The 19,683-nt window shown below is 37.0% G+C and overlaps 4 protein-coding genes across 5 annotated transcripts; 1 reads left to right on the top strand and 3 right to left on the bottom strand.

Moving 5' to 3' along the window:
• Positions 1 to 112: 112 nt before the first annotated feature.
• LOC117785804 (N-chimaerin) lies at positions 113 to 2,948 on the bottom strand. 2 transcript variants are annotated; one of them, XM_034624045.1, is made up of 4 exons: positions 2,733 to 2,948; positions 1,535 to 2,653; positions 629 to 734; positions 113 to 555 (listed from the first exon to the last, which is right to left on the bottom strand). In XM_034624045.1, exons 1-4 carry the CDS (start codon positions 2,815 to 2,817, stop codon positions 369 to 371), a joined length of 1,497 nt encoding a protein of 498 aa, XP_034479936.1. In that variant the 5' UTR covers positions 2,818 to 2,948; the 3' UTR covers positions 113 to 368. The 2 variants fall into 2 exon arrangements, with proteins under 2 accessions (XP_034479936.1, XP_034479945.1); XM_034624054.1 differs by having other exon boundaries at positions 1,538 to 2,653.
• A 570-nt stretch (positions 2,949 to 3,518) lies between these two features.
• LOC117794279 (myosin-2 essential light chain) lies at positions 3,519 to 6,873 on the bottom strand. The gene is made up of 3 exons (XM_034634874.1): positions 6,752 to 6,873; positions 6,628 to 6,655; positions 3,519 to 4,375 (listed from the first exon to the last, which is right to left on the bottom strand). The coding sequence occupies exons 1-3, from the start codon at positions 6,752 to 6,754 to the stop codon at positions 3,963 to 3,965; spliced, it is 444 nt and encodes a 147-aa protein (XP_034490765.1). The 5' UTR covers positions 6,755 to 6,873; the 3' UTR covers positions 3,519 to 3,962.
• Positions 6,874 to 7,650: 777 nt separating this feature from the next.
• LOC117794277 (protein will die slowly) lies at positions 7,651 to 10,074 on the bottom strand. Its single transcript, XM_034634872.1, has 4 exons — positions 9,900 to 10,074; positions 9,134 to 9,429; positions 8,444 to 9,069; positions 7,651 to 8,378 (listed from the first exon to the last, which is right to left on the bottom strand). The coding sequence occupies exons 2-4, from the start codon at positions 9,390 to 9,392 to the stop codon at positions 8,190 to 8,192; spliced, it is 1,074 nt and encodes a 357-aa protein (XP_034490763.1). The 5' UTR covers positions 9,393 to 9,429; positions 9,900 to 10,074; the 3' UTR covers positions 7,651 to 8,189.
• Positions 10,075 to 14,220: 4,146 nt separating this feature from the next.
• LOC117794278 (alpha-tocopherol transfer protein) lies at positions 14,221 to 17,735 on the top strand. Its single transcript, XM_034634873.1, has 5 exons — positions 14,221 to 14,466; positions 15,795 to 15,954; positions 16,119 to 16,200; positions 16,898 to 17,325; positions 17,401 to 17,735. The coding sequence occupies exons 1-5, from the start codon at positions 14,370 to 14,372 to the stop codon at positions 17,507 to 17,509; spliced, it is 876 nt and encodes a 291-aa protein (XP_034490764.1). The 5' UTR covers positions 14,221 to 14,369; the 3' UTR covers positions 17,510 to 17,735.
• Positions 17,736 to 19,683: the final 1,948 nt, after the last annotated feature.

Here is a 19,683-nt window from a genome sequence, read left to right as displayed (position 1 = left end):
GAAAAAAGAAAACAGAAGCAGCCGAGCTAAAAATATAAAATACAGTGAAGTTTGGTATGTACTTTGATGGTATGTGTAAGGCTCGATAATAAAAATAGTTAAAAATAATGTAATAAATACAAATCATGTTCATTGCAATAAACTTAAGTCTAGATTTTTGGTGAATGCATCAAAAATGCGGCAAAATGTTTCCATAATAAATAATAATAATAAATGCTTGGCAATAAAATGTAAGACTAATTAAGGGCTGCTTTTAGTGCTTAACGAATTCGAAAGAGAAAGCGAGTGCACAAACATAAATAGAGAGAGAGCGAGATATAGATGCTATCTCGCTCACTGGGAAATGTTGCTGGTTTCGATTGTCCCTTTTAGGAGGTGGACGAGGAGGAGGAGGAGCTGGCAAAGATGGTCTCGCAATGCGTGATCAGCGAGGAGAGCATGAAAATCTCCTCCGTGAGATTCGTCATATGCTGGGGCGTGGCAATCAGCGTGGGCGCAAACACAGTTGCCAAATTGTGCTCATTCATCTTGTTGACGGCGTAATGTGATGCAACACTATGAAACGAAAGTGAATAATTCATTAATAGAAGCTAAGTCAGCTAGGTATGGTAAACTCTGGTTGACTCACCGCTTGAGATGCTCCAGCATGTATTGGAGGCAGCTATAATGAGCTGGCGGCAATCGACGCACTGCCTCCGCCATCAACTGCAGCTGTTCCGTCTGCTTCGCGTTGCCTGCAAAAGTGAATCAACAACATCAGCAATTTAATGAGTTGTCAACTGAATCGCTAATCTGACTCAAACTAAAAAAAAGGAAGCTAGTAGTTCAAATTATAAATTTCTTAATAAAATACAAACCAGCGATTTATGCCGCAATCGAAACCGTAACCCTTAACCGGTATTAACCCGTAGAAATTCATAACCATAACCGAAACAAGACTTTTTTATTATACCGAATTCTAAAAACAGAAATGATTCAAGCCGATTAGTAACCGACTCATGTAGAGCTGTTAGTTGCGGTTTAATCAAGCACTCAATTCAATTACATATGTTGTTAGCGTGCAATCGTCGAATTTCAAACTTATTTTGAATTTTAATTTGAATATTAATCTTATTATTCACTCTTTTTGGAAATTTTGAATTTTTGTTCATATATTAACGTTCATATAACATTTCTACTTATTTAATTTTGTGAACCGATATTATACCGATACTTCGAAACCGAAATACAAACAAACTCTGCGTAACCCATAACCGATAAACAAAATACGAATATAAACGAAGCCCTAACGGAAACCGATATTCGATTGGTTTGAGTCCCTGGTAGCTAGTTATTCAGATTATAGGTTTTTGAATAAAATACACACTGTTCTTAGTTTTTAACAAAAAATCTGAGTATGTTAGACTGAAGCTACTATATCTGGCAATTTGAAAAGTAATCAAATCATTCCAATGGTCAGATTTCTAGCTAATAGCAAATCTTAATTTTAATAGTATTTGCTTGCATTTGATGAGCTAATTAAAATTGTACTCACGACCTGCAGTCATAAAACTGGGATACGCCTGGAACGTGATGAGCGGTACGGGCAGCAGGCGCAGATACAGCTTGAGAGTGCCGGCAATGACATTGACATTGCCATAGGCCGCCTCGGACATGTCCGTCTTGTCGCCGTCGCGATCGAGCGCCAGTTTGAGTGCATCGATCTCATCGGCAAAGCCAGAGACCCGATAGATGCCCTCCTGTAGCATGCCACGTGCCTCGACCTCCTCGACACAGCGTCGCACCACAAATGGTATGTTGCATTGATGCAGCTGGACCATGGTGGTCAGATCGGTGCCAAAGACACCGCGTATGCACTTCAGGTCGGGCACACACTTCGGCGGCACCAGCTCCGAGCACTTGTTGTGCGCCATAAAGCCGCATGCCTCACACTTGACGCCCTGCGCCGTGAAGCCCCAGAGGAAGTTGGCGCAGAACTCACACCAGTTAAGTCCCTTGAAGGTGTGCACCTTGAAATTGTGCGGCTTCTCATAGACCAACGGCATGGGATCCTGTGGTGGCAGCTGTTGCTGCGTCACCTGCTGACTAATCAGTGGATTGTCCACAGGAATGTCTGCCACAGTCGTCGTGTTTGCATCACAATCATCTACCGAGACAGAGGCGGAGACAGATGACTTGCCCATCTCGTTGGAGAGTGCGCGCAGCTTGCGACGATTGAGGGTCATGTAGGGACTCTGTTGGTAACAGTTTTTGGTCTGCTGATTGATCTGCTGTATGATGGGGCTGGCGTGCAGCTGCATATGGAAGTTGATCAGTCCGTCGGCGACCATTTCATGCACCGTCTCATAGTGTTTGTCCTGCTCCCGCAAGTAGTGTCCATGGCCTTGTCCCGGACCCGTTTTGTAAAAGACCTTGTAGTGCTTTGTCCGCTTGTTGAATCTCACGCTCAGCGTGTAGTATCCATCGCTTTTGGGACTGCGTCGCACCAGATAGCTGCCATCGCTGGCATTCGACAGCAGCTGCTCCGCCTCTAGGTGTCCCATCAGGCCGTGATATTCACTGCCGTATAATCGCACCGCCTGATTGTTATCCTCCAAGATGCGTTGGCAACGCACCGGATTCGGTGCGGGTGCATCCAATTGGATTTTATACACTAATCATACATTAATCATTAATCATCGCATATCATTTTGGCAGAGAGTACACTCATCTCATCATTATTCATTACTTACGTTCCGGTTTCCACACCTTTTGGACGGGAGAACTCGGTTCACCTCCGCCAGGCAGTGTAGCCACTGTGCCCGCTACTTTTGACATGGCTAAAACAAAGCGCAACTAAAAACACTAAGCGCTAATTAAGGAATGCAGTTTAGCACTGTTTGAAATGCTTTCTTAAGCTTTAATTAAATGCAGCATATTTGCTTTTGTTTATTTCTATACCCACTGTTGCCAACTTTTTAGTGGAAAAAACTAGCTGTTTCTGGCTGGAAAGCATCCGAAAAATAGCCAAAATTGCGATGCAAAATAGCTAAGATTGAGACGGCACAGCTGATTTTCAAATGCAATTTCAGTGCTGCCAACTTGTTATAATAGTCATGTCGCAACAAAAAACGGGCTGGCAGGCTTGGGTTTCAGCCCATTGAAGGATGCTTTTAAGCTAATTGCTACAATACTCTGCGCGCGATTTTAATGCAAAGTAAAAATAACTTTTTCATTTCAGAACACACAAGAATAAAAAAAACATCAGATTTAGATTTCATTTGTTTTAATAACTTTAAGTACGTTTCTTTTGTAAAAAGATCTACTTTCATTTGTTTTATTTATTAAATACAATTATTAAATTATTAAAAAAAAACATGTAAAACTTCAAAATGCGCATTAAAGTTCAATTATACGCTACACTCGCATATATCAAATCATTAATTTCGAAATACTTGTTACGATACTCGTTGAAGACTTGAGTCCCATTTATAGGTATGCATATATAGTATGTTATGTATGTGTATAAAAAATTTCTGTTTTCCTTTACTTTTCATTAAGTTGAATAATAAACTCGATACATTTTTAGAATAATACGCAAAAGTTAACGACGCGACACATCTGATTCTGATTCTGATTCAGATGGAAGGGGTTAATACCCTGTATGTGGTGTGATTTAGTTGTTAGTGGTTTGAATGGTCGCGTTAAAGGTCTTTAGATGGAATAAATTCAATTTGTCCATTAATCCGCATCCGAAATGCAACAAATATACAAAGTATACAAATTTGTGGCTAAGAGACAAACTATTGGTTAGATGGAGCTAATGCTGCTGCTACTGCTGATGCTGCTACTTAAATAAAGTGGAATCTTGGAATTGGAGTTGGCGGAATGAACGGCTAGCTAGCATGGCAGGTGAATTGGTCTTGTTGTTGTTGTTGTCGTTGATGTTAATATTATTGTTGCTTCTTCCTGTGTTTTGATTCCTAACCGCTCATGACCATGCGCACAAACTCCTCATAGTTGATATTGCCCTGCTGATCCTCCATGTTGGCCAACAGCTGTTCCACCTCCTCATCGGTCAGCTTCTCACCCAGCGTGGTCAACAGATGGCGCAGCTCCGCCGATGATATGTAACCGCTGGCATCCTTATCGAAATGACGCAATCCCTCAATAAAATCATCGGCCGTATCGCCGGAACGTGCCTTCGATATGGCCTGATAGATGGGCAGAAAGACCTCAAATGAGATGCGCTCATCGGGCTTCAATTGATGCGTGCACTTCTTCACATCCGACTCCGTCGGATTCTGTCCCAATGCCCGCAAGCATTCTCCCACCTGGCTCAGTTGAATTTTGCCATCGCCGCGATTATCAAACAGATTGAAGGCCTCCTGGAACTCTGCAAAACCAAAGAGGAAGCAATTAAATATTAGTTCCATTTCAAGGATCATTTTGGTAATATTTGGGACTAATTTGGGAGGCAACCTTCGAGCGTGGTGAATGTTTGTTTCACGTGTGCTGTGTAATAATACATGTTGCAAGTTGTATGTGATGAACCGTTTGTCTGTTTGTCTGTCTGCCTGCCTGCGTGCAACGCCTGCTATTGACTGACTGATTGTGCAGCTTCAACAGATTTCACAGATTTCAGATTTCAGAATTCACAGCATGCAACAGTTGTTGTTGTTGTTGTTGTTATCACGCGCTTGCAACTGGCCAAAAATGGTTTTAAAAGTAAGTAAAAAATGATGCAGTTGAAATGACGCGACTACGGAGATACCCTAAGATATATTAACACTCAAATGCAATCACAGAAAAACACAGATACATAAAGACTGTCATAAATAATAAAGTACGTTATTTGATTTAATAATGGAGAAATATTCTATACACCTTTGTCCTGTCTATATTGTGTAAAAATATCATATTTATATCTTGTATACTTTTCATTTAAAAGTCAAAAGGGTTTTTGTTTTTTTACTGCAAATTGTTAATAAATTAAAAGCTTTAAATAAGTTGTTCTCGATATGCCGGCTATTGATTTATGACTGTCCTGCAGTAATTGAGTGATATGCATGTTCTTTTTAGCATTACTGTTGTCGTCTTCTGAAAAATCATATTTTGTTCTAAATTATGATAGTCATAAAGTAAATGAGCGATATATAAATTAGAGTGCATGTATTTTTTTTTTACAAAATATGATAACCTAAATTTGTAGTCTACGGTCAGTTCTAACCTGTTTTTACTCAGGATTGACGAAAATTAGGTATTAAGGACACGTGCTCCTTTGCTTCTATGAAATTTTGAAAGTCCTAAATGTTTTGACACCAATCTGGTCTGGTTTGGACTAAAAGCACTAAAGATATGCTAATAAAAACATGCTAAAAATTTCCAAAAACAAAAAATACTAATATTTTTTAACTCAAAAAGCGGGAGCTAGAAACTGATTTTAGAACTATGGTTGCTGAGTGAAAACATCTTAGAATTGATCGTAGATTACGAATTTGTTAACATTTTTCATAACCATTTTTTTGAGCCCATACAAATCGATGCACCCTGTTATACATACATATTCTAAACTTGCAAACTATTGCACAAACTTATGATACTCTCGGCACAGGGTATAAAATCAACAACAGAATTTTGTCCATTTTAGGCAATGACACCGACGACGACAATAACAACAACAACAGTGACAACAACATAAGACGCTTTTTACGTGTGCAGGTAAATCAATAAGTTCAATGCGGTCAACTGACGTCACTGCAGTCACAGCAGCAACAACAACAACAACAACAACAACAACAGTGGAAGCACTCAGTTATCGGCAAACGACAATCAACTAAATAGTTAGTACTTTTTGATTAAGTTATCACACAGTAAATTTCACATTTTTAGCTTGTTGCGTAAAGATTTGCAAAGTCAGGAGCGTAGGGTGGTGGCAGGAGAGGGAGGAGCAAGAAGCAGATGAATGTTGCCAATTCCGAGAGCTGTTGCCATCTGTTGTTGTTGTTGTTGTTGTCATCTGTTGTTGTTGTTGTTGTTGTCATCTGTTGTTGTTGACCCACAAAAATGGGCCTTAAATGGCAGCTGCCGCTGTCGGACTGTCCGCCTGTCTGTCTGTCATGACAATGGCAACAATGTTTTTTTGGGCTGCTGTTTGATTTCAATGCAACAGTCGCCGCTGAGCTGAGCACGCGTCGAGTGCGCAACGAGTGTCCTGGACAACAACAACAACAGCAGCAAATCCTTCATATTAACTGTATATCGTTTTGGCTTTCATTTCGCGTTCGTCAAGTGAGTCATTGTCGCGACCTGCGATCGTATGGCTGCTTTCATATTTCCCCCTTCGTCATCGTCTTCACCGCTTGCCAATCGTGTTTATTTTATCAATGATTCATGCGCCGCATATGAAGATGTGTAACATACACACACACACACGCCAACATATTACTCACACACAAAGAGAACATGCAAATGCTTGACAACGTATACACATCTCTACTTTATGCATGTTTGCTTTTAAGGCCGCCGTTTTTTCATTCTTTTTCTTTTTTTGCTGCTTTCAAAGCTTTGAGTTGGCACTTTGAACTTCTGCGCCTATTTCCACCAACCAACACCCACTTACACACACACACACGCACACACACTCACCAGCCAACTGATCCTCGGTGTAAGCTGCCTGTGAAAACAAAAACAAAACACATATATGTAATCACAAGCAATTGCTTAATTGTACAGTATTAACAAAGGCAACATCGATTTGCCCAAAACTTACCATATTGATTTATATGAGGGGAAAACAACACAAAACACGGGATAAATTGAATGCCAAATAGAGTGGAATCGAATCGTTCGGACTAAGTTATATTGAACTAATTCCTAAAGTGAACAAGCAAACTAAATCGCTGACTGTAGTTCATTTAGTTCAGTGACTAGAATTCTTATATAGTTCGTTCAGTGAGTAGATTTCAAGACAGTTCGTTGTTTTTCGGCGCGGCGTCCTCAAACCAAGGGTTGCCCATCCAGAAAAAATGTTCCATCTGGTTTGATTTTTTTATTTAAAAAATAAGTAAATTTCCAAAAAGAGATATTCTAAATATTTTTACATTTTTCCAATTTTATTTTGTTAGACTTTTTTAAATTTTTGCAGAATTTTTGTTAGAATTTTTCTTGATTTTGAACTACTAAACTAAATCGATTATGTATAAAAAATGTGTCGCACTGCCGCCGATATGCATAGCCATCTGATAAATGGCTAATTTATTGTCCGACCGCCACAATCGTTGGACCGTTCGGAGCTAAAAATGGTATTTGGCGCGCAGGCAGTTAAAATTATATTTTTTAGGACTTGTTTAATTTTGCAATCAAATTTTTAATAATTACATAATATTAATTAGATTGATTTAAAAGTACATTGTGACGTCTAATAGAAACTAATATTTATTTAATGAAAATTGCGCGTTTAATACATTTTTGAAAGATTTAACTGCTTATAAAATTTTGAAAAATAAGTAATATAACAAAGTGCTAAACAAAAACGAGTGCATAACTAAATATAATATTATTAATACATTTTTTAATTCAAACACTGCCTTAAAGATCATTTGAATGTGTGTTTCAAAATTAAATATTTTAAATTTATTAAGTCTCCTCCTCTTAATGAAACCAGAAAACTTAAGTTTTGTTTTTTTCTTTTATTTTAAATTTACATTCTCTTGCACGCTGGTTGCTCTTGTTTACATGTAAGTATGAGTTTACGTGTGTGTGTGTGTGTCGTTAGAAGCTTAAATTAATTTTTAGTGTGGGAAATAAAAAAAAAAATTTAAGGATTTTCACATGTTTAGGTGGCCAATACATGTAGCTAATAAATATTTAAACATTAAACTTATTGTATGCAAATCTTTTGCAAATTCCTTGCAAATCTTTCTTCGAATGTTTGTTTTTATCTTTTTCTCTTTTGTATCGCGAATCTGAGCAGCTTTTTTGTTAAGAATAATTTCTCTTCGTTTAACCATTAAAGAAAAAACAAATAAAAGATATTTAAAGGTAATTGTTAGTGTAAAATAAGATTATAAAAGAAATGTATGTGTGGTTGTTTTGTGTGAGGGTGTGTATGGAAGGAGTGAGCGAGGGGAGGGAGGGGAGGGGGATCTACGTGGTGAGATGGGGCGGGGGTTATGTGAAATTATTAAGCTGATTCAACGTCGCCAGCTCTATGTATCCGACTTCCAGAGCTTTATGGTCTTGTCGTTCTCCAGCGCAGCAGAGGCGATGATGTTTTCCGTGGGATGGCAGGCAGTGCAGAGAACCGTGTCCGTGTGTCCCTGCAGTTTTTGTACTACCTCTTTGCTTTGAAGATTCCAAATATAAACCATATTGTCCTCGCTACCACTGACGATCCACTGCAATACAAAGAAACCCATTAATATATTTGATATAATCTTGACTTTATTGATGGATAACTTACCTTGCCGCCAGTCACAGAAAAGTTGGCAAATATGCAATACTTCTCATTCTTGTGGCCAGTGTAGGTCTTTAGGCATTTGCCCTTGGAATAATCCCAGAGCTTCAGCGTATTATCCAGTGTGGCTGCCAATATGTATTTGCCGTTGGGCGAGAATTTGACAAAGCTAACGGGCGGATTGTCATCATCGATCAGCGTCTTTAGGCACTGTCCGCTAGCCGTGTCCCAGATGCGGCAAAGGCCATCATAGCTGGAGCTAACAATAAGCGAACCATCACGATTGAAATGTACCGCCGACACAGGATCCGAATGGGCGGGCAGAGTCTTGAGGCATTTACCCGTGCGTACATCCCAAATGCGTACGCTCTCATCAAAGCTACCCGACACAATCAAATTGGATTGCGGATTAAAGTTACAACAGAAGACATAGTTGCTGTGACCCTTTAGGGTTTTCAGGCTCTTGCCGGTGCTCAGCTCCCAGACCTTGAGCGTTTTGTCATCGCTGCCGCTGACCAGAAGACGCGAATCCGACGACCAGGCAACATCACTGATGCCCAACTTATGGCCGGATATCGTCTTCTCAAATTTACCATCATAGGCACCCCAGATTTTGATCAGTTTGTCGGCAGCTGCAACAGACACATATATATTGTTAACTTTGGAGTATTTCAATTAATTTAATGATAGACTTACATGAACTTGCTAGCCATTCCCCATTGGGACTGAACTTGACCGCTGAGACGGCCTTGGTGTGGCCGGCAAGTGTAAATTTCAGCGTATAATTGGGCTTGACCGACATGGAGCTCTTGTTCGATGGTGTGTTGGAGGATGTCGATGACGCTGAGCTCGGTTGCAGCGTGTTTGGTCCACTCGGCGCTGTTGGCATCGGCTGCGGCGGCTGCTGATGCACAACGCCGGGATGTCCAGTGTGCACGGCTCCAATGGGCACCATGGCAATGGCAAATCTTTTCTATGCTTCAATCTTCAATCTGCACACAAACATAAAATACATCAAATATAACTGGGTGTTTATAAATCACAAGATAAACATTCTAGTTAGAGTCTTGCACACATTCTAGATCTGTCAAAATAACATCTCAAACTGACAGACAACTCGATAGTTCAACTAATACACCCATTGCACTTATAAGTACAGGGTCTCAAAAGTCAAATGCAATTTTCAAAACAACAACAACAACAGGAGGTGTAACCACGCGGTTTTTTTGGTTATTGACAATTACTTGGCGTCCACCGTTGGGCGCTCATTGCTCTCTTTAATGTACATGTGTGTGCGTGTGTGTGCTTTGGGCCTAAAGAGTCTGCGCTGCCGATGCCGCTGCTTGCAATTTTCTTTTCACCCTCTGCTTGTCGTGTGTGTGTTATTGTAGCGCGGCGTGCTTCTTCTTCTTCTTCGCCTGCTTTTGCTAACATTGTTTATTATTGTTAGTTCAATGATTACCTTTTGCATACGCAAGCGAACAGCTACGTTGGAAATTATGCTCGAGCAGTTTGCTGTTGTGAAAGTTTTGTTTGTTGCTTGTGTTGCAACAAATGCAATTTGTTTGCTTTTTTTGCCTGCTTATTTCTTGTAGCACGTGCTTCTTCTTCCTAATGCAATGCGTGCGTGAGCAAAAACATGGCGCGTACCACTGTTGCCAACTTAGCTATTTTATAGCTAGTTCTGGCTATTTTCAGAGTTCGTTTAATGGAATATTTCAAAATTGCTATAAGCTGGAAATCTGCCTATTTTAAATGGGTTGCAGATGGGCACATGTTCCATCTGCAAGGATGCTTGGGTTAAGTGAACACCCCAATATATTCAGCTAAGCTTTGCTATTAATATTTTAAGTAAAACTGTACAAAACTGACCACACTAAAAAATTTAGATGCTCCACAGGCAGATACAGCTATTGTTCCCCCAAAAAACTTGCCAGCACTGGTGTTGAAGGCTGCCACTTGGTTCAAAGGCTGCCACTTGTAAAACATGGCGCGTACTTGACAGTTGGTGACCAGTGCTGCCAGCTTTTTAGAGGAAAACATAGCTGTTTCCAGCCAGCGTCCGAAAAATAGCTGAAATTGCGATGCAAAATAGCTTAAAACCTAGCCATCTTTTATTTTAAACCTTTTTTTATACAAAAAATATATTTCAATTACTTTGTCTGTTCAACAAAGTTCTCATTTTCTTAAATTTGCCTTGCGTAAGAATAACACTACTTTGCGATACCTTACTTAATTTACGCTATTTACCGACAATTTGAAAGTCTGGCAGCCTCTCCTATTCAATAAAATTACAACAGTAAAAAATAGTCAATTTTTTTCAAAATGTATTACTTTATGAATTTTTTTAATTTTAAAGCTAGAGCTTGGAAATTTCTTACAGAATTGTTAATATTTAAAAACAAAATGTACCGGTGCATATTAATGTGTGTTATTTGAACATTTAAGTAAATCAAAGTGGATTGCGCTGCCTGAGCTTACAGTGTGACCAGCATGTCGAAATTCCATTTGGCAAAATTGAATTTTAACTAAAGCGCGATAAATTCAAATTTAAATAACTTAACAGTTGATGCATTCTAACAACTATGAAAACCACAATGTCATGTGCAGTGTTTCAACTTTCGTGGTCACTTGTGTTGTGATTGCCGCAACCAAAAGTTCAATTACGTTGCATTTTGCTGACTGTTGCACGTCTGTTGCAGCATCTGCACAATCACCAGCAAATGTTGCAAAGCTTGCACAATCCAAATCACACGCATACCACAATTTATACAGACACACACACACACACACACACACACACACACCTGGCAACAACAACTAATATGCGAAAATGCTATCTGCAAATCACTTAAAGCGTTCCAAAAAATGGCACATTGAATAATGACGCTAGCTATTTTTGTACAAAATTAAGATGTGCAAATCAACAATGAAAAAACTTATAATAATAATCTTTACAATATGCTTTGATAGCATATGAAACTGTTCTAATTATTTATTTTTATTTATTTTAATTCTATTAATTATTATTTGTACTTCTATTTTATTTTTTCTTTTGTCCAAAAAAAAACAATAGCTTAAACGAATTCTTAAATAATGTTGCAGCTCAATTATTTTAATTACTGGTATAGAAACATTCTTGACTTTTGCTAGTAGATTTTTAAATAACGCGTTTTATGTTTCTTGTTTAACTTGGCATTCAATTTATAGCCAACTTTGTGTGTTTATGTGTGTGCGAGTATTTTAGGTAATTGCAAAGTAGATTTTCTCAAGTTTCAAATTGTGTGCGTGCGTGTGTGTGTGTGTGTTGACCAAGGCTAAACAGTTTTCAATCAAGTAACAGCAATAACAACAAAAAATACAACTTTACTTGGTGTCATGTGCGGGGTCTCTTTGTTGCTATTGTTATTGTTGTTACTGTGCTGCGTGCCTTAATTTTATGACTGCATTTAATATACGAGTACGCTAAATAATATGGAAATGCCCCAAACTATACATACATACATAATATATAAATATGTATATATTGTACATAATAAAGTTAACTCTTAATTGAGCGACAATTCGAACTTTAAGCGCACCCCTCTTTTATTGTTGTCATTGTTGTTACTATTGTATACATTTTGTGTGCCGTTTTGTTTTTATTATGCGTTCTGTTTCGGTGTCTTTCTTTCGGTTTTTATACCCTTCACTTGTAAAATACAAGGGTATATTGTATTCATGTATCTCTTTAGTGGAGAGCTTTCCCTTTTATTATTATTAGTCATACTACAAAATCACATCAGCATCGAAGACTTATAACGGAGGTTATGGCTGTTTTAAGTTTGTAAGCAACACGAGCGCCTAAAAGTATGCAGTAATTTTTATACCGTTAGACTTTAAAATATAATTAATATAAATTCAAATTAAGTAACAAGTATCTCATTAAAGACTTTAGTTCTCTTAATTGTTGTTTCTTTGATTTGAATACGCTCCGATTTTGATGTCGCGCTGCGTCTGCCGCTGCCTCTGCTAGGGCTGTTTGGTGCTGCTTCTTCTTCTTCTTGTTGACGGTATTGTTTTAATTCCAGTAGTTGTATGTTTTGTTTGTGTTGTTGCTTAGCTATGTATATACATAGCTTAGCTTAGCTTAACTTGCGAAACACGTAAACACAACGAACGACAGTGGACAAGCGGCGAACAGAGGTGGGCAGCGACGACGACGGCGACGTCGACTGTGGCGGTGGCAGCGGGCAGCAACGTCGGGCATAGCAAGTGGAGCGCGTACGAAAATCGTTTGCCAATGTCGCGATAAAAATGCCGAAAACCACAAAAACCGCAATTACAAAAACAAATTTATCAACTTAAAAATACCCTGTACTGTCCTATATTAGACTATAAGAAAGATGTCTCACTATTTATTTATTTATTTCATATCAACTAAATGCAGTCGACAAAGAGAAACAAAATTAATTAAATTTCAAATACAATTATTAAATATAAATTTTAATGTAAAATAAAAATTAAATTTTAAATTATAAAAAATGTATATTATCTTTTATTTTTAACTCTATTTCTGATTTCGATATTGTATAAAAATAAGAGATTAGAATTATTTTTCAGCCTTAATATTGTAACAACTAATAGAATGGTTTAATGTTTTGAGAATTCAATATACCCGCTTTAACAACTTGCAGCTTACAGGGTATTTAAAACGTGCAGAGGTGAAACATTGCAGTGTAACTAGAAGATGTCGAATACGGCCGCCGGACACAAATACGTATACGGTCACGACCACGTGCACGCTCCGTAGAACACACACACACACTGTGACCTCCGGCAGTTGAAACAATTGCAAATGGGTTACGTAAATAGCACACAAAAATCCAAAAAAAAAAATTCGACAAGCGCGGCATAAAAGCCAAGCCGTCTACCAAGCCCAAAGAGAGCAAGACAATGAGAGAGTGAAGAGCAGAGGAGTTAATAAGAAGGAGCTTGAGATAGGCGAGAGAGAGAGGAAGACAACAAGAGTCGCCTGGGCTTAAGTCGTACACAGAGCAAAAAAATCAAGTATATCAAACTCACAACGAACTTACAATTTATAAATTTCTCAGTGTCTATGTTCCTACACAGAATATAATAATAATCAGAAATTTCGGGATAAAATCAATCCCATGCGGTGTTTGAAGTACGGTCAACCCAAGTTTTCTTAAACTAAGTACCCAATGCTTGAATTAAGCACGGTATTTTAGAAAATATTTTCATTGTTTTTTATTTGGCTCTTAGAAAATATGTTATTTTTGGAGTTATATAATAATTTTTTCTTATGTGTTTTATTTATTTTATTTTTTTTATGATTTTCTGAGTTTTATAAGATTTTTTTTAAGATTTATTTTAGGCGTTTTTTTTACCTCTTTTAATGTGGAGTCGTTGTCATTTTATTTGCATATTGTCTTAATTGAACATTAATATCTAAAATCAAGAATTTAATAAGAAACATGAATTTAAAATATTTTTTTTTCTTGTAATAGCAAGTAATCAAGAATCATATCATAACATTCGAACTTGATTTTAGTACAGTATTTTCTTTCAGTGTCAAGCGAGTGCAACGCCTTAAGTCAAACTCACAGCTGCAGCACACACACACAGACACAATTGCACTGTAAGCGCAATGAAGGAGCGAGAGAGATCGAGAGAGAGAGAGAGGGGCTAAAGTGGGGAAAGGGTTAAGTTTGTTTTCGCGAGCGTTGGCAGCGGCAGCGGCAGCGACGCGTCGTAAGAAACTTCACACACAAATCAGTTGCAGTCGCGAATTAGCGTCGTACGGACGCGCTTTTTTATAGTCTCGCTTAAAGCTTCAACCGCAGCTCCAATTATTTATTAATTTTTTTGATTTTGATTTTGATTTTGATTTTGTTTTCGTTATTATTTTGTGTTGAATCACTAGAGGAAAATGGTGCACAAAAAGGATGATGAACAGCTGATGGCACAGCGTCTGATCGAGTTTGAAAAGCTAATCAAAGCGCAGCCGCAGCTGCCACACAATATATGTATGTACCACAAGTCGGTTGATGGAAGAGGGCTTAGAGGGAGTGACTGAGGGGTTTCAGCGGGATTTCCCGAAAAGGTTCTAATTAGACGACGCGGAAAAGTAAACAACTGATCTCGAATGACTTATTTATGTGAAAATAAATGTGTTAGATCAATTAATCAACTTAGAGCTTAGCTTAGATATAGATCGTGTTAGAAGCTTTCAAGCTTTAACACATTAATTGTTGCCTTCTGGACAAAAGTCCGAGTTTAAAATTCATAAATTTAAACACCTGTTTAGATTCATTTTTATGATATTCATGCAGTTAAATTTTTTAATTTGTTTGTTAAAAAATGAGTGTTGTAAAGTTATATTTAGTAAATAATTATAGACACATTGTAGAAATTAATTTTGATTAGCTTATTTAAAAATAAATATAGTTATCTTTACAGTCAGTTGTAAAAAAAGTTTATCGTAACTTTCACTTCAAATGGCATTCTAATTAAAACAAATGATAGAATGTAAAAATTTTAGTGATTGACAAAGGTTAAACTTTTTTTTGTCTGAAATTAACTATTTTTTTGTAGGTAACATGTATAAAAAATTTCACTAGCAATAGAATGATTTAATGAATAGATTAAATGGAAAGATGAAAGGTGTATATAAAATAATATAATAATTATAAATTAGACTATTTTGCGCATACTCGCTGATAATTTTTGAAAAAAAAAACCACAAAATAACTTGTTTTAAATCTAAAAATTTGTAAAACGCTCTTTTCTTGTTCTTCTCAATAAAACGTTGTAGATAATTAGCATAAACAAGCTTAAATATGTTGACAAGACTCAAGAGATGTAGGTTCTATTTTTTTGAGATTTAAACACTTTAAACTCGGGTCGAATTCTTGTGTTTAAAGATCAAGTCGATGATATCAGTATTTACTTGTGTACATTTATAGGATATAGCTGTGATTCGACTTTAGACAGCTGTGGGGGCTGTTATTAAAACAGATTGGAACTTTTCCAGAGAATTATCTATTTAATGAGCTGATGCTCATTATTAGGAAATAAGTACTTTATTTGATTAGCTTACGTTTGGATCGTGTATACGAGTACACTGTGGTTTTGACTTAATAGTGTGGCATGATTATTGTGTTGCATGCTCTAGGCATGGTCAGGTTATGGAGGTTGCAACTTGCAAAAGTTGCACAACTGGCTTTTAGTATATAATGCTCACATTAACCACAACACACTAAATTGCTTCTTTCCGTCAACTGCAACTGCAACTGCTGCACCGCCTCCTATCTCCTGCTGTTGCAACTATCAACTTGCAACTTGCAACTATTAGCGACCACATTGTTGCGTCGCTTTCTGCACACAACGCGGGGCAACTTGGCATCGGCCCAACGTCTGCTGGAACTCAACTATTCGCTGCGCAACAAACATGCCCAGATCTTCATTGATCGCGATCCCATGGACGCCAGCTCGCAGCAGCTGTTGCAAGTCGCGTAAGTGCATTTGGGCAAATGAACGATCATTTTTTGGTTCACAGAGGCCCGTCAACCGGTTCCATTTCATATTTCGTGACAACATCTAATTAAATCACACAATCATATAGTTTTTCTTATAACTGTTATTACTGTTGTTGTTGTTGTTGTTTTTGTTGTTGCAGTGATCTGGTGCCGTTGCCTGGCTTGACGCCGGAGAACAACAAGCTGCTATTTTATCGCCTCATAGACTACGATGCCGACAAGGTAAGGCCAATTTTCAGCAATACTCTCATGCTTATGTCAAAGATCATATTCGTAAATTGCATTTGCAATTTTCTCAACTTCATGTTAACGACTTGTTAATATTTTTTATGCAATTTGCACATAAGTTTCTTATTATCATGAGCATTTTTTATTCAACGTTTTTATACTTGTATTGTATAACATGGTGGCAACACTGGCCATTTATTTAGCTTTGCCAGGCACTTAAACTAAACTAAACACTAAATAAATAAAAATAATGAACTCTAATATATAAAATTAGTATTATTATTTGGTATTTTACTATCTTTTTGCTCATAAAATACGCTATAAGAAAAACTAAGTTGACATGTTCCGTAAACGTTCTGGTATAAAAATAAAACGGTGACTTAAAGAGAAGTAGAATTTGACAACTATTTCATAGAAAACTTTGATTCCGGCCTTTCACATAAAGCTGAGAAAAATGTTATCTATATATTTTCTTATCCAAATTGACATCATCTTAAACTGGATGCTAAATTTAACATGAAAATGAGGAAAGTTAATCAATATTTTTTTAAAATTAACTTTTTGCTTTTGAAATAGACTAAAAATCAAATTTAAATTGACATGAAGTTAAAGTAGATGTTAACTTTAACCTGAAGATGACAAAAATCAGAAGTAGATAGTTTTTTAATAAACTTATTGTTTAACTTGACAGTTCAACTTTACGGCCAGCATCAAGGTGTTTTTCATGGTCGCCGACTGTCGCTTTGCCACGGAGACGGAAGGTCGGCTTTCAGATGGGGAAATACCTATCTTTGACATGGCCGGATACTCACTGCGACATCTGACAAAGACGGCGCTAAGTGCACTGCGGGTTTATATGAAGTTCGTGCAGGAGGCGCATCCGGTGCGACTGAAGGAGATTCATGTGCTTAACTGTCCCACATATCTGGACAAAGTGTTGACCGTGGTAAAGCCCTTCATCAAAAGCGAGGTCTTCAAGCTGATTCATTTCCATTTGCCCAATGCGGATACACCCTATAAGCACTTTCCGCGTGCCATGATGCCCGAGGAATACGGCGGAGAGGCTGGCAAAATGTCGGATCTGAAGCAACATTGGATGCAGCTGTTGCAACAGCAGAGGTAAGTTACTCTTGCAACACACTTTGTGGCAGGCAAACGACAAATCAATGCATCTTCCATCCTTCCATACCCCAGGGAGTATCTGATGGATGCCGGCAACTGGCAGCTCAACAAGTGCAAGAAGAGTTCAAGCAACGCCTCCAATTCAATGACGCAAAGCCTCAAGACGTTGGAAATTGATTAGTTTATTGCCTTAGATATTACCCCATCTTTACTGTATATATTTTTGTGTATATATAAGTTTATGTTGTGCCTGTCTAATCCCAGGCGCACTTGGTTATTGTAAATATTGGTTTTTTCATTGCGAATGCAAATTCAACTGCTAACAAGACAGTCAAACTTTAGCTAGTGCTCAGTTGCCTAGTAGCTTTCAAACTGTATGAAAGAGAGATAGAAAAGAGAAAGAGAGAAGATGGTGAGTAGGTTACTTGGATAGCTGGAACAATGGTTTGATGGTTTTAGATGACGCTTCAGCAAAACTTTTTATTTATTGTCTACTTTATTTTTTGTTTTCTTCGTGTTGTGCAACTTTTAATTGAACCCCCTTAAAAGCATTCTTCGTCCTCAGCACAATCTCTGCTTTCCCCCATACATGTGTGTTCTCTTGCGGGGGGTATTAAATAATTAGGTTAGCAAGTGTTTTTATACAAAACTATAAAGTTATTTACAGGTGTGTACCAGAAATCCTAAAATGACAGAGATTTAATATTTTCAAACATATTTTTTTTTTTTTGCATTTTTATTCAATTTAAAGATATTTTAATTCAATTTAATAAATATTTAATTTTGTCCAATTTCTCATAATTTTTTTTAGACATTTGAGAGCAATGGTTTCTTTTTTTCAGAAACACTAAAAATTGCTTATGGGTTGCTTTAGCGCTGTTATAAAATTGTAGAACAAACCTGATTAAGAAAGTCTAAATTCTAAATGGCATAAAATTTAAAGACATTGAACTTATTTTTTTTTTTTTTATTTAGAGATTTCTTTTGTTTTAAAAGTGTGACCATAAATAGGTTCTATTAAATTATATACCTTAACATAAAAGTACAGAGTTGCCTTGAGATTGTATAGTACAATAGAAAACCAAATTAAAACCAAAACTTTCCAGTAGTTGGGATTTGCCAAAAAAAAAAAGTTGTCTGCATTGCTTTATTCATATAAAATGTAATACAAATATTAACAATTTACATATAAATATTATTTTTAAACAATCTCTTATAAATGTGTTTCTTTATGCTTTCACACAAAATATTTTTGGAACTTAAAAAAATCAACAAATTTTTAAGAAAAATATTCATTTTGGAAAGACCTCTACTCATTTTTCAGTAGATGTTAAGTTCAGAAAATGAAAATTTTAGAAATCGGTTGAAAAATATATACACGTTTTGTTTTGGACTTGCCGAAAAACAGATATCGTACTTTTCGGATTATGTCGAACTTAAAATATTATTTATTTAGGTAACCCAATCATTCTTTTAATTATAAATATCATCTCATACCTCCTGCTTAACTTGATGTAATTTTTTGTTTGTTAGTGCATTCACATTCCGACTGACATACATTCGATTGTAGTTATGTTGAATCTATATAAGTTTGTATGTGAGTTCGTGAGAGTGTATATGTATAAGTGGAGCAGTAGCAGAGCTCTTGAAAGCATAATGCGCATATCGACATGTCCATTGGTTTACCGCCCTGAGACACCCAGAACAGAGTACAGAGACCTGAACAGAGGCACTTCAATGGGGCGTCAATAGCACAGTCATCGAATGCAGAGAGTGTCTATATTATTGTGAGTGTGTTTGTGTGTGGTTGTCTGTGTATGTGTGTGTGTGTTTGCGGATGACACATTAAAGTGCAGCTTTAAAAACTGATGTGCTATTTTTCTCTTTCCCTCGTTTCATATCTAGCCACCAGTCATACCAACGATCCAATAAACGATACTTTTAATACCCTGTACTGAAAGTAAGGTATGTTTGTACAAATGTATGTAACAGACCCCATCAAGTTTATAGTGTATCAACAGCCGGATAAAAAAGATCAAAGAAATAGTAAGAGCTAAATGCAATAAATTTAAAATGTAGACTACAGAAAAAATAAAATAAATAAAATATGCATAAAAAGAGCAATTTTAAATCTATGTTGGAAAATTTCGATATGTACAATAGAAAAAAGTTGGCAATTTACCCTGAAAATTTCAACACGAATGGATTATAAACTCGAAAGTTATTCAGGAAACAATTCAATAAAGTAAGAGATCAAAGAAAGAAGATGAGAAGACAGGCTATGTATATGTGTGTGAGTGGAAGTAGTGCTCTATTTCTGCTTTACTCGATGAGCGTTTTTTCTGTCGCCTTTGG

This window comes from Drosophila innubila, chromosome X, assembly GCF_004354385.1.
Source record: "Drosophila innubila isolate TH190305 chromosome X, UK_Dinn_1.0, whole genome shotgun sequence".
Classification (NCBI taxonomy): domain Eukaryota; kingdom Metazoa; phylum Arthropoda; class Insecta; order Diptera; family Drosophilidae; genus Drosophila; species Drosophila innubila.
Note: the sequence above shows the minus strand (reverse complement) of the source record. Positions and strands in the feature narration are given on the sequence as shown.

Coding starts and splice junctions, on each gene's coding strand:
- LOC117794279 (XM_034634874.1), bottom strand. Junction 4,376..6,627: donor CACCGAGGATCAGTTGGCTG/GTGAGTGTGTGT, acceptor TTGGTTTTGCAG/AGTTCCAGGAGGCCTTCAAT.
- LOC117785804 (XM_034624045.1), bottom strand. CDS start 2,817: ATGTCAAAAGTAGCGGGCACAGTGGCTACACTGCCTGGCGGAGGTGAA. Junction 735..1,534: donor CAGTTTTATGACTGCAGGTC/GTGAGTACAATT, acceptor TCACTTTTGCAG/GCAACGCGAAGCAGACGGAA. Junction 556..628: donor ATGCTGGAGCATCTCAAGCG/GTGAGTCAACCA, acceptor TTCGTTTCATAG/TGTTGCATCACATTACGCCG.
- LOC117794278 (XM_034634873.1), top strand. CDS start 14,370: ATGGTGCACAAAAAGGATGATGAACAGCTGATGGCACAGCGTCTGATC. Junction 15,955..16,118: donor CAGCAGCTGTTGCAAGTCGC/GTAAGTGCATTT, acceptor TTGTTGTTGCAG/TGATCTGGTGCCGTTGCCTG. Junction 17,326..17,400: donor CAGCTGTTGCAACAGCAGAG/GTAAGTTACTCT, acceptor TCCATACCCCAG/GGAGTATCTGATGGATGCCG.
- LOC117794277 (XM_034634872.1), bottom strand. CDS start 9,392: ATGGTGCCCATTGGAGCCGTGCACACTGGACATCCCGGCGTTGTGCAT. Junction 9,070..9,133: donor GGAATGGCTAGCAAGTTCAT/GTAAGTCTATCA, acceptor TGTCTGTTGCAG/CTGCCGACAAACTGATCAAA. Junction 8,379..8,443: donor TTTCTGTGACTGGCGGCAAG/GTAAGTTATCCA, acceptor TTTGTATTGCAG/TGGATCGTCAGTGGTAGCGA.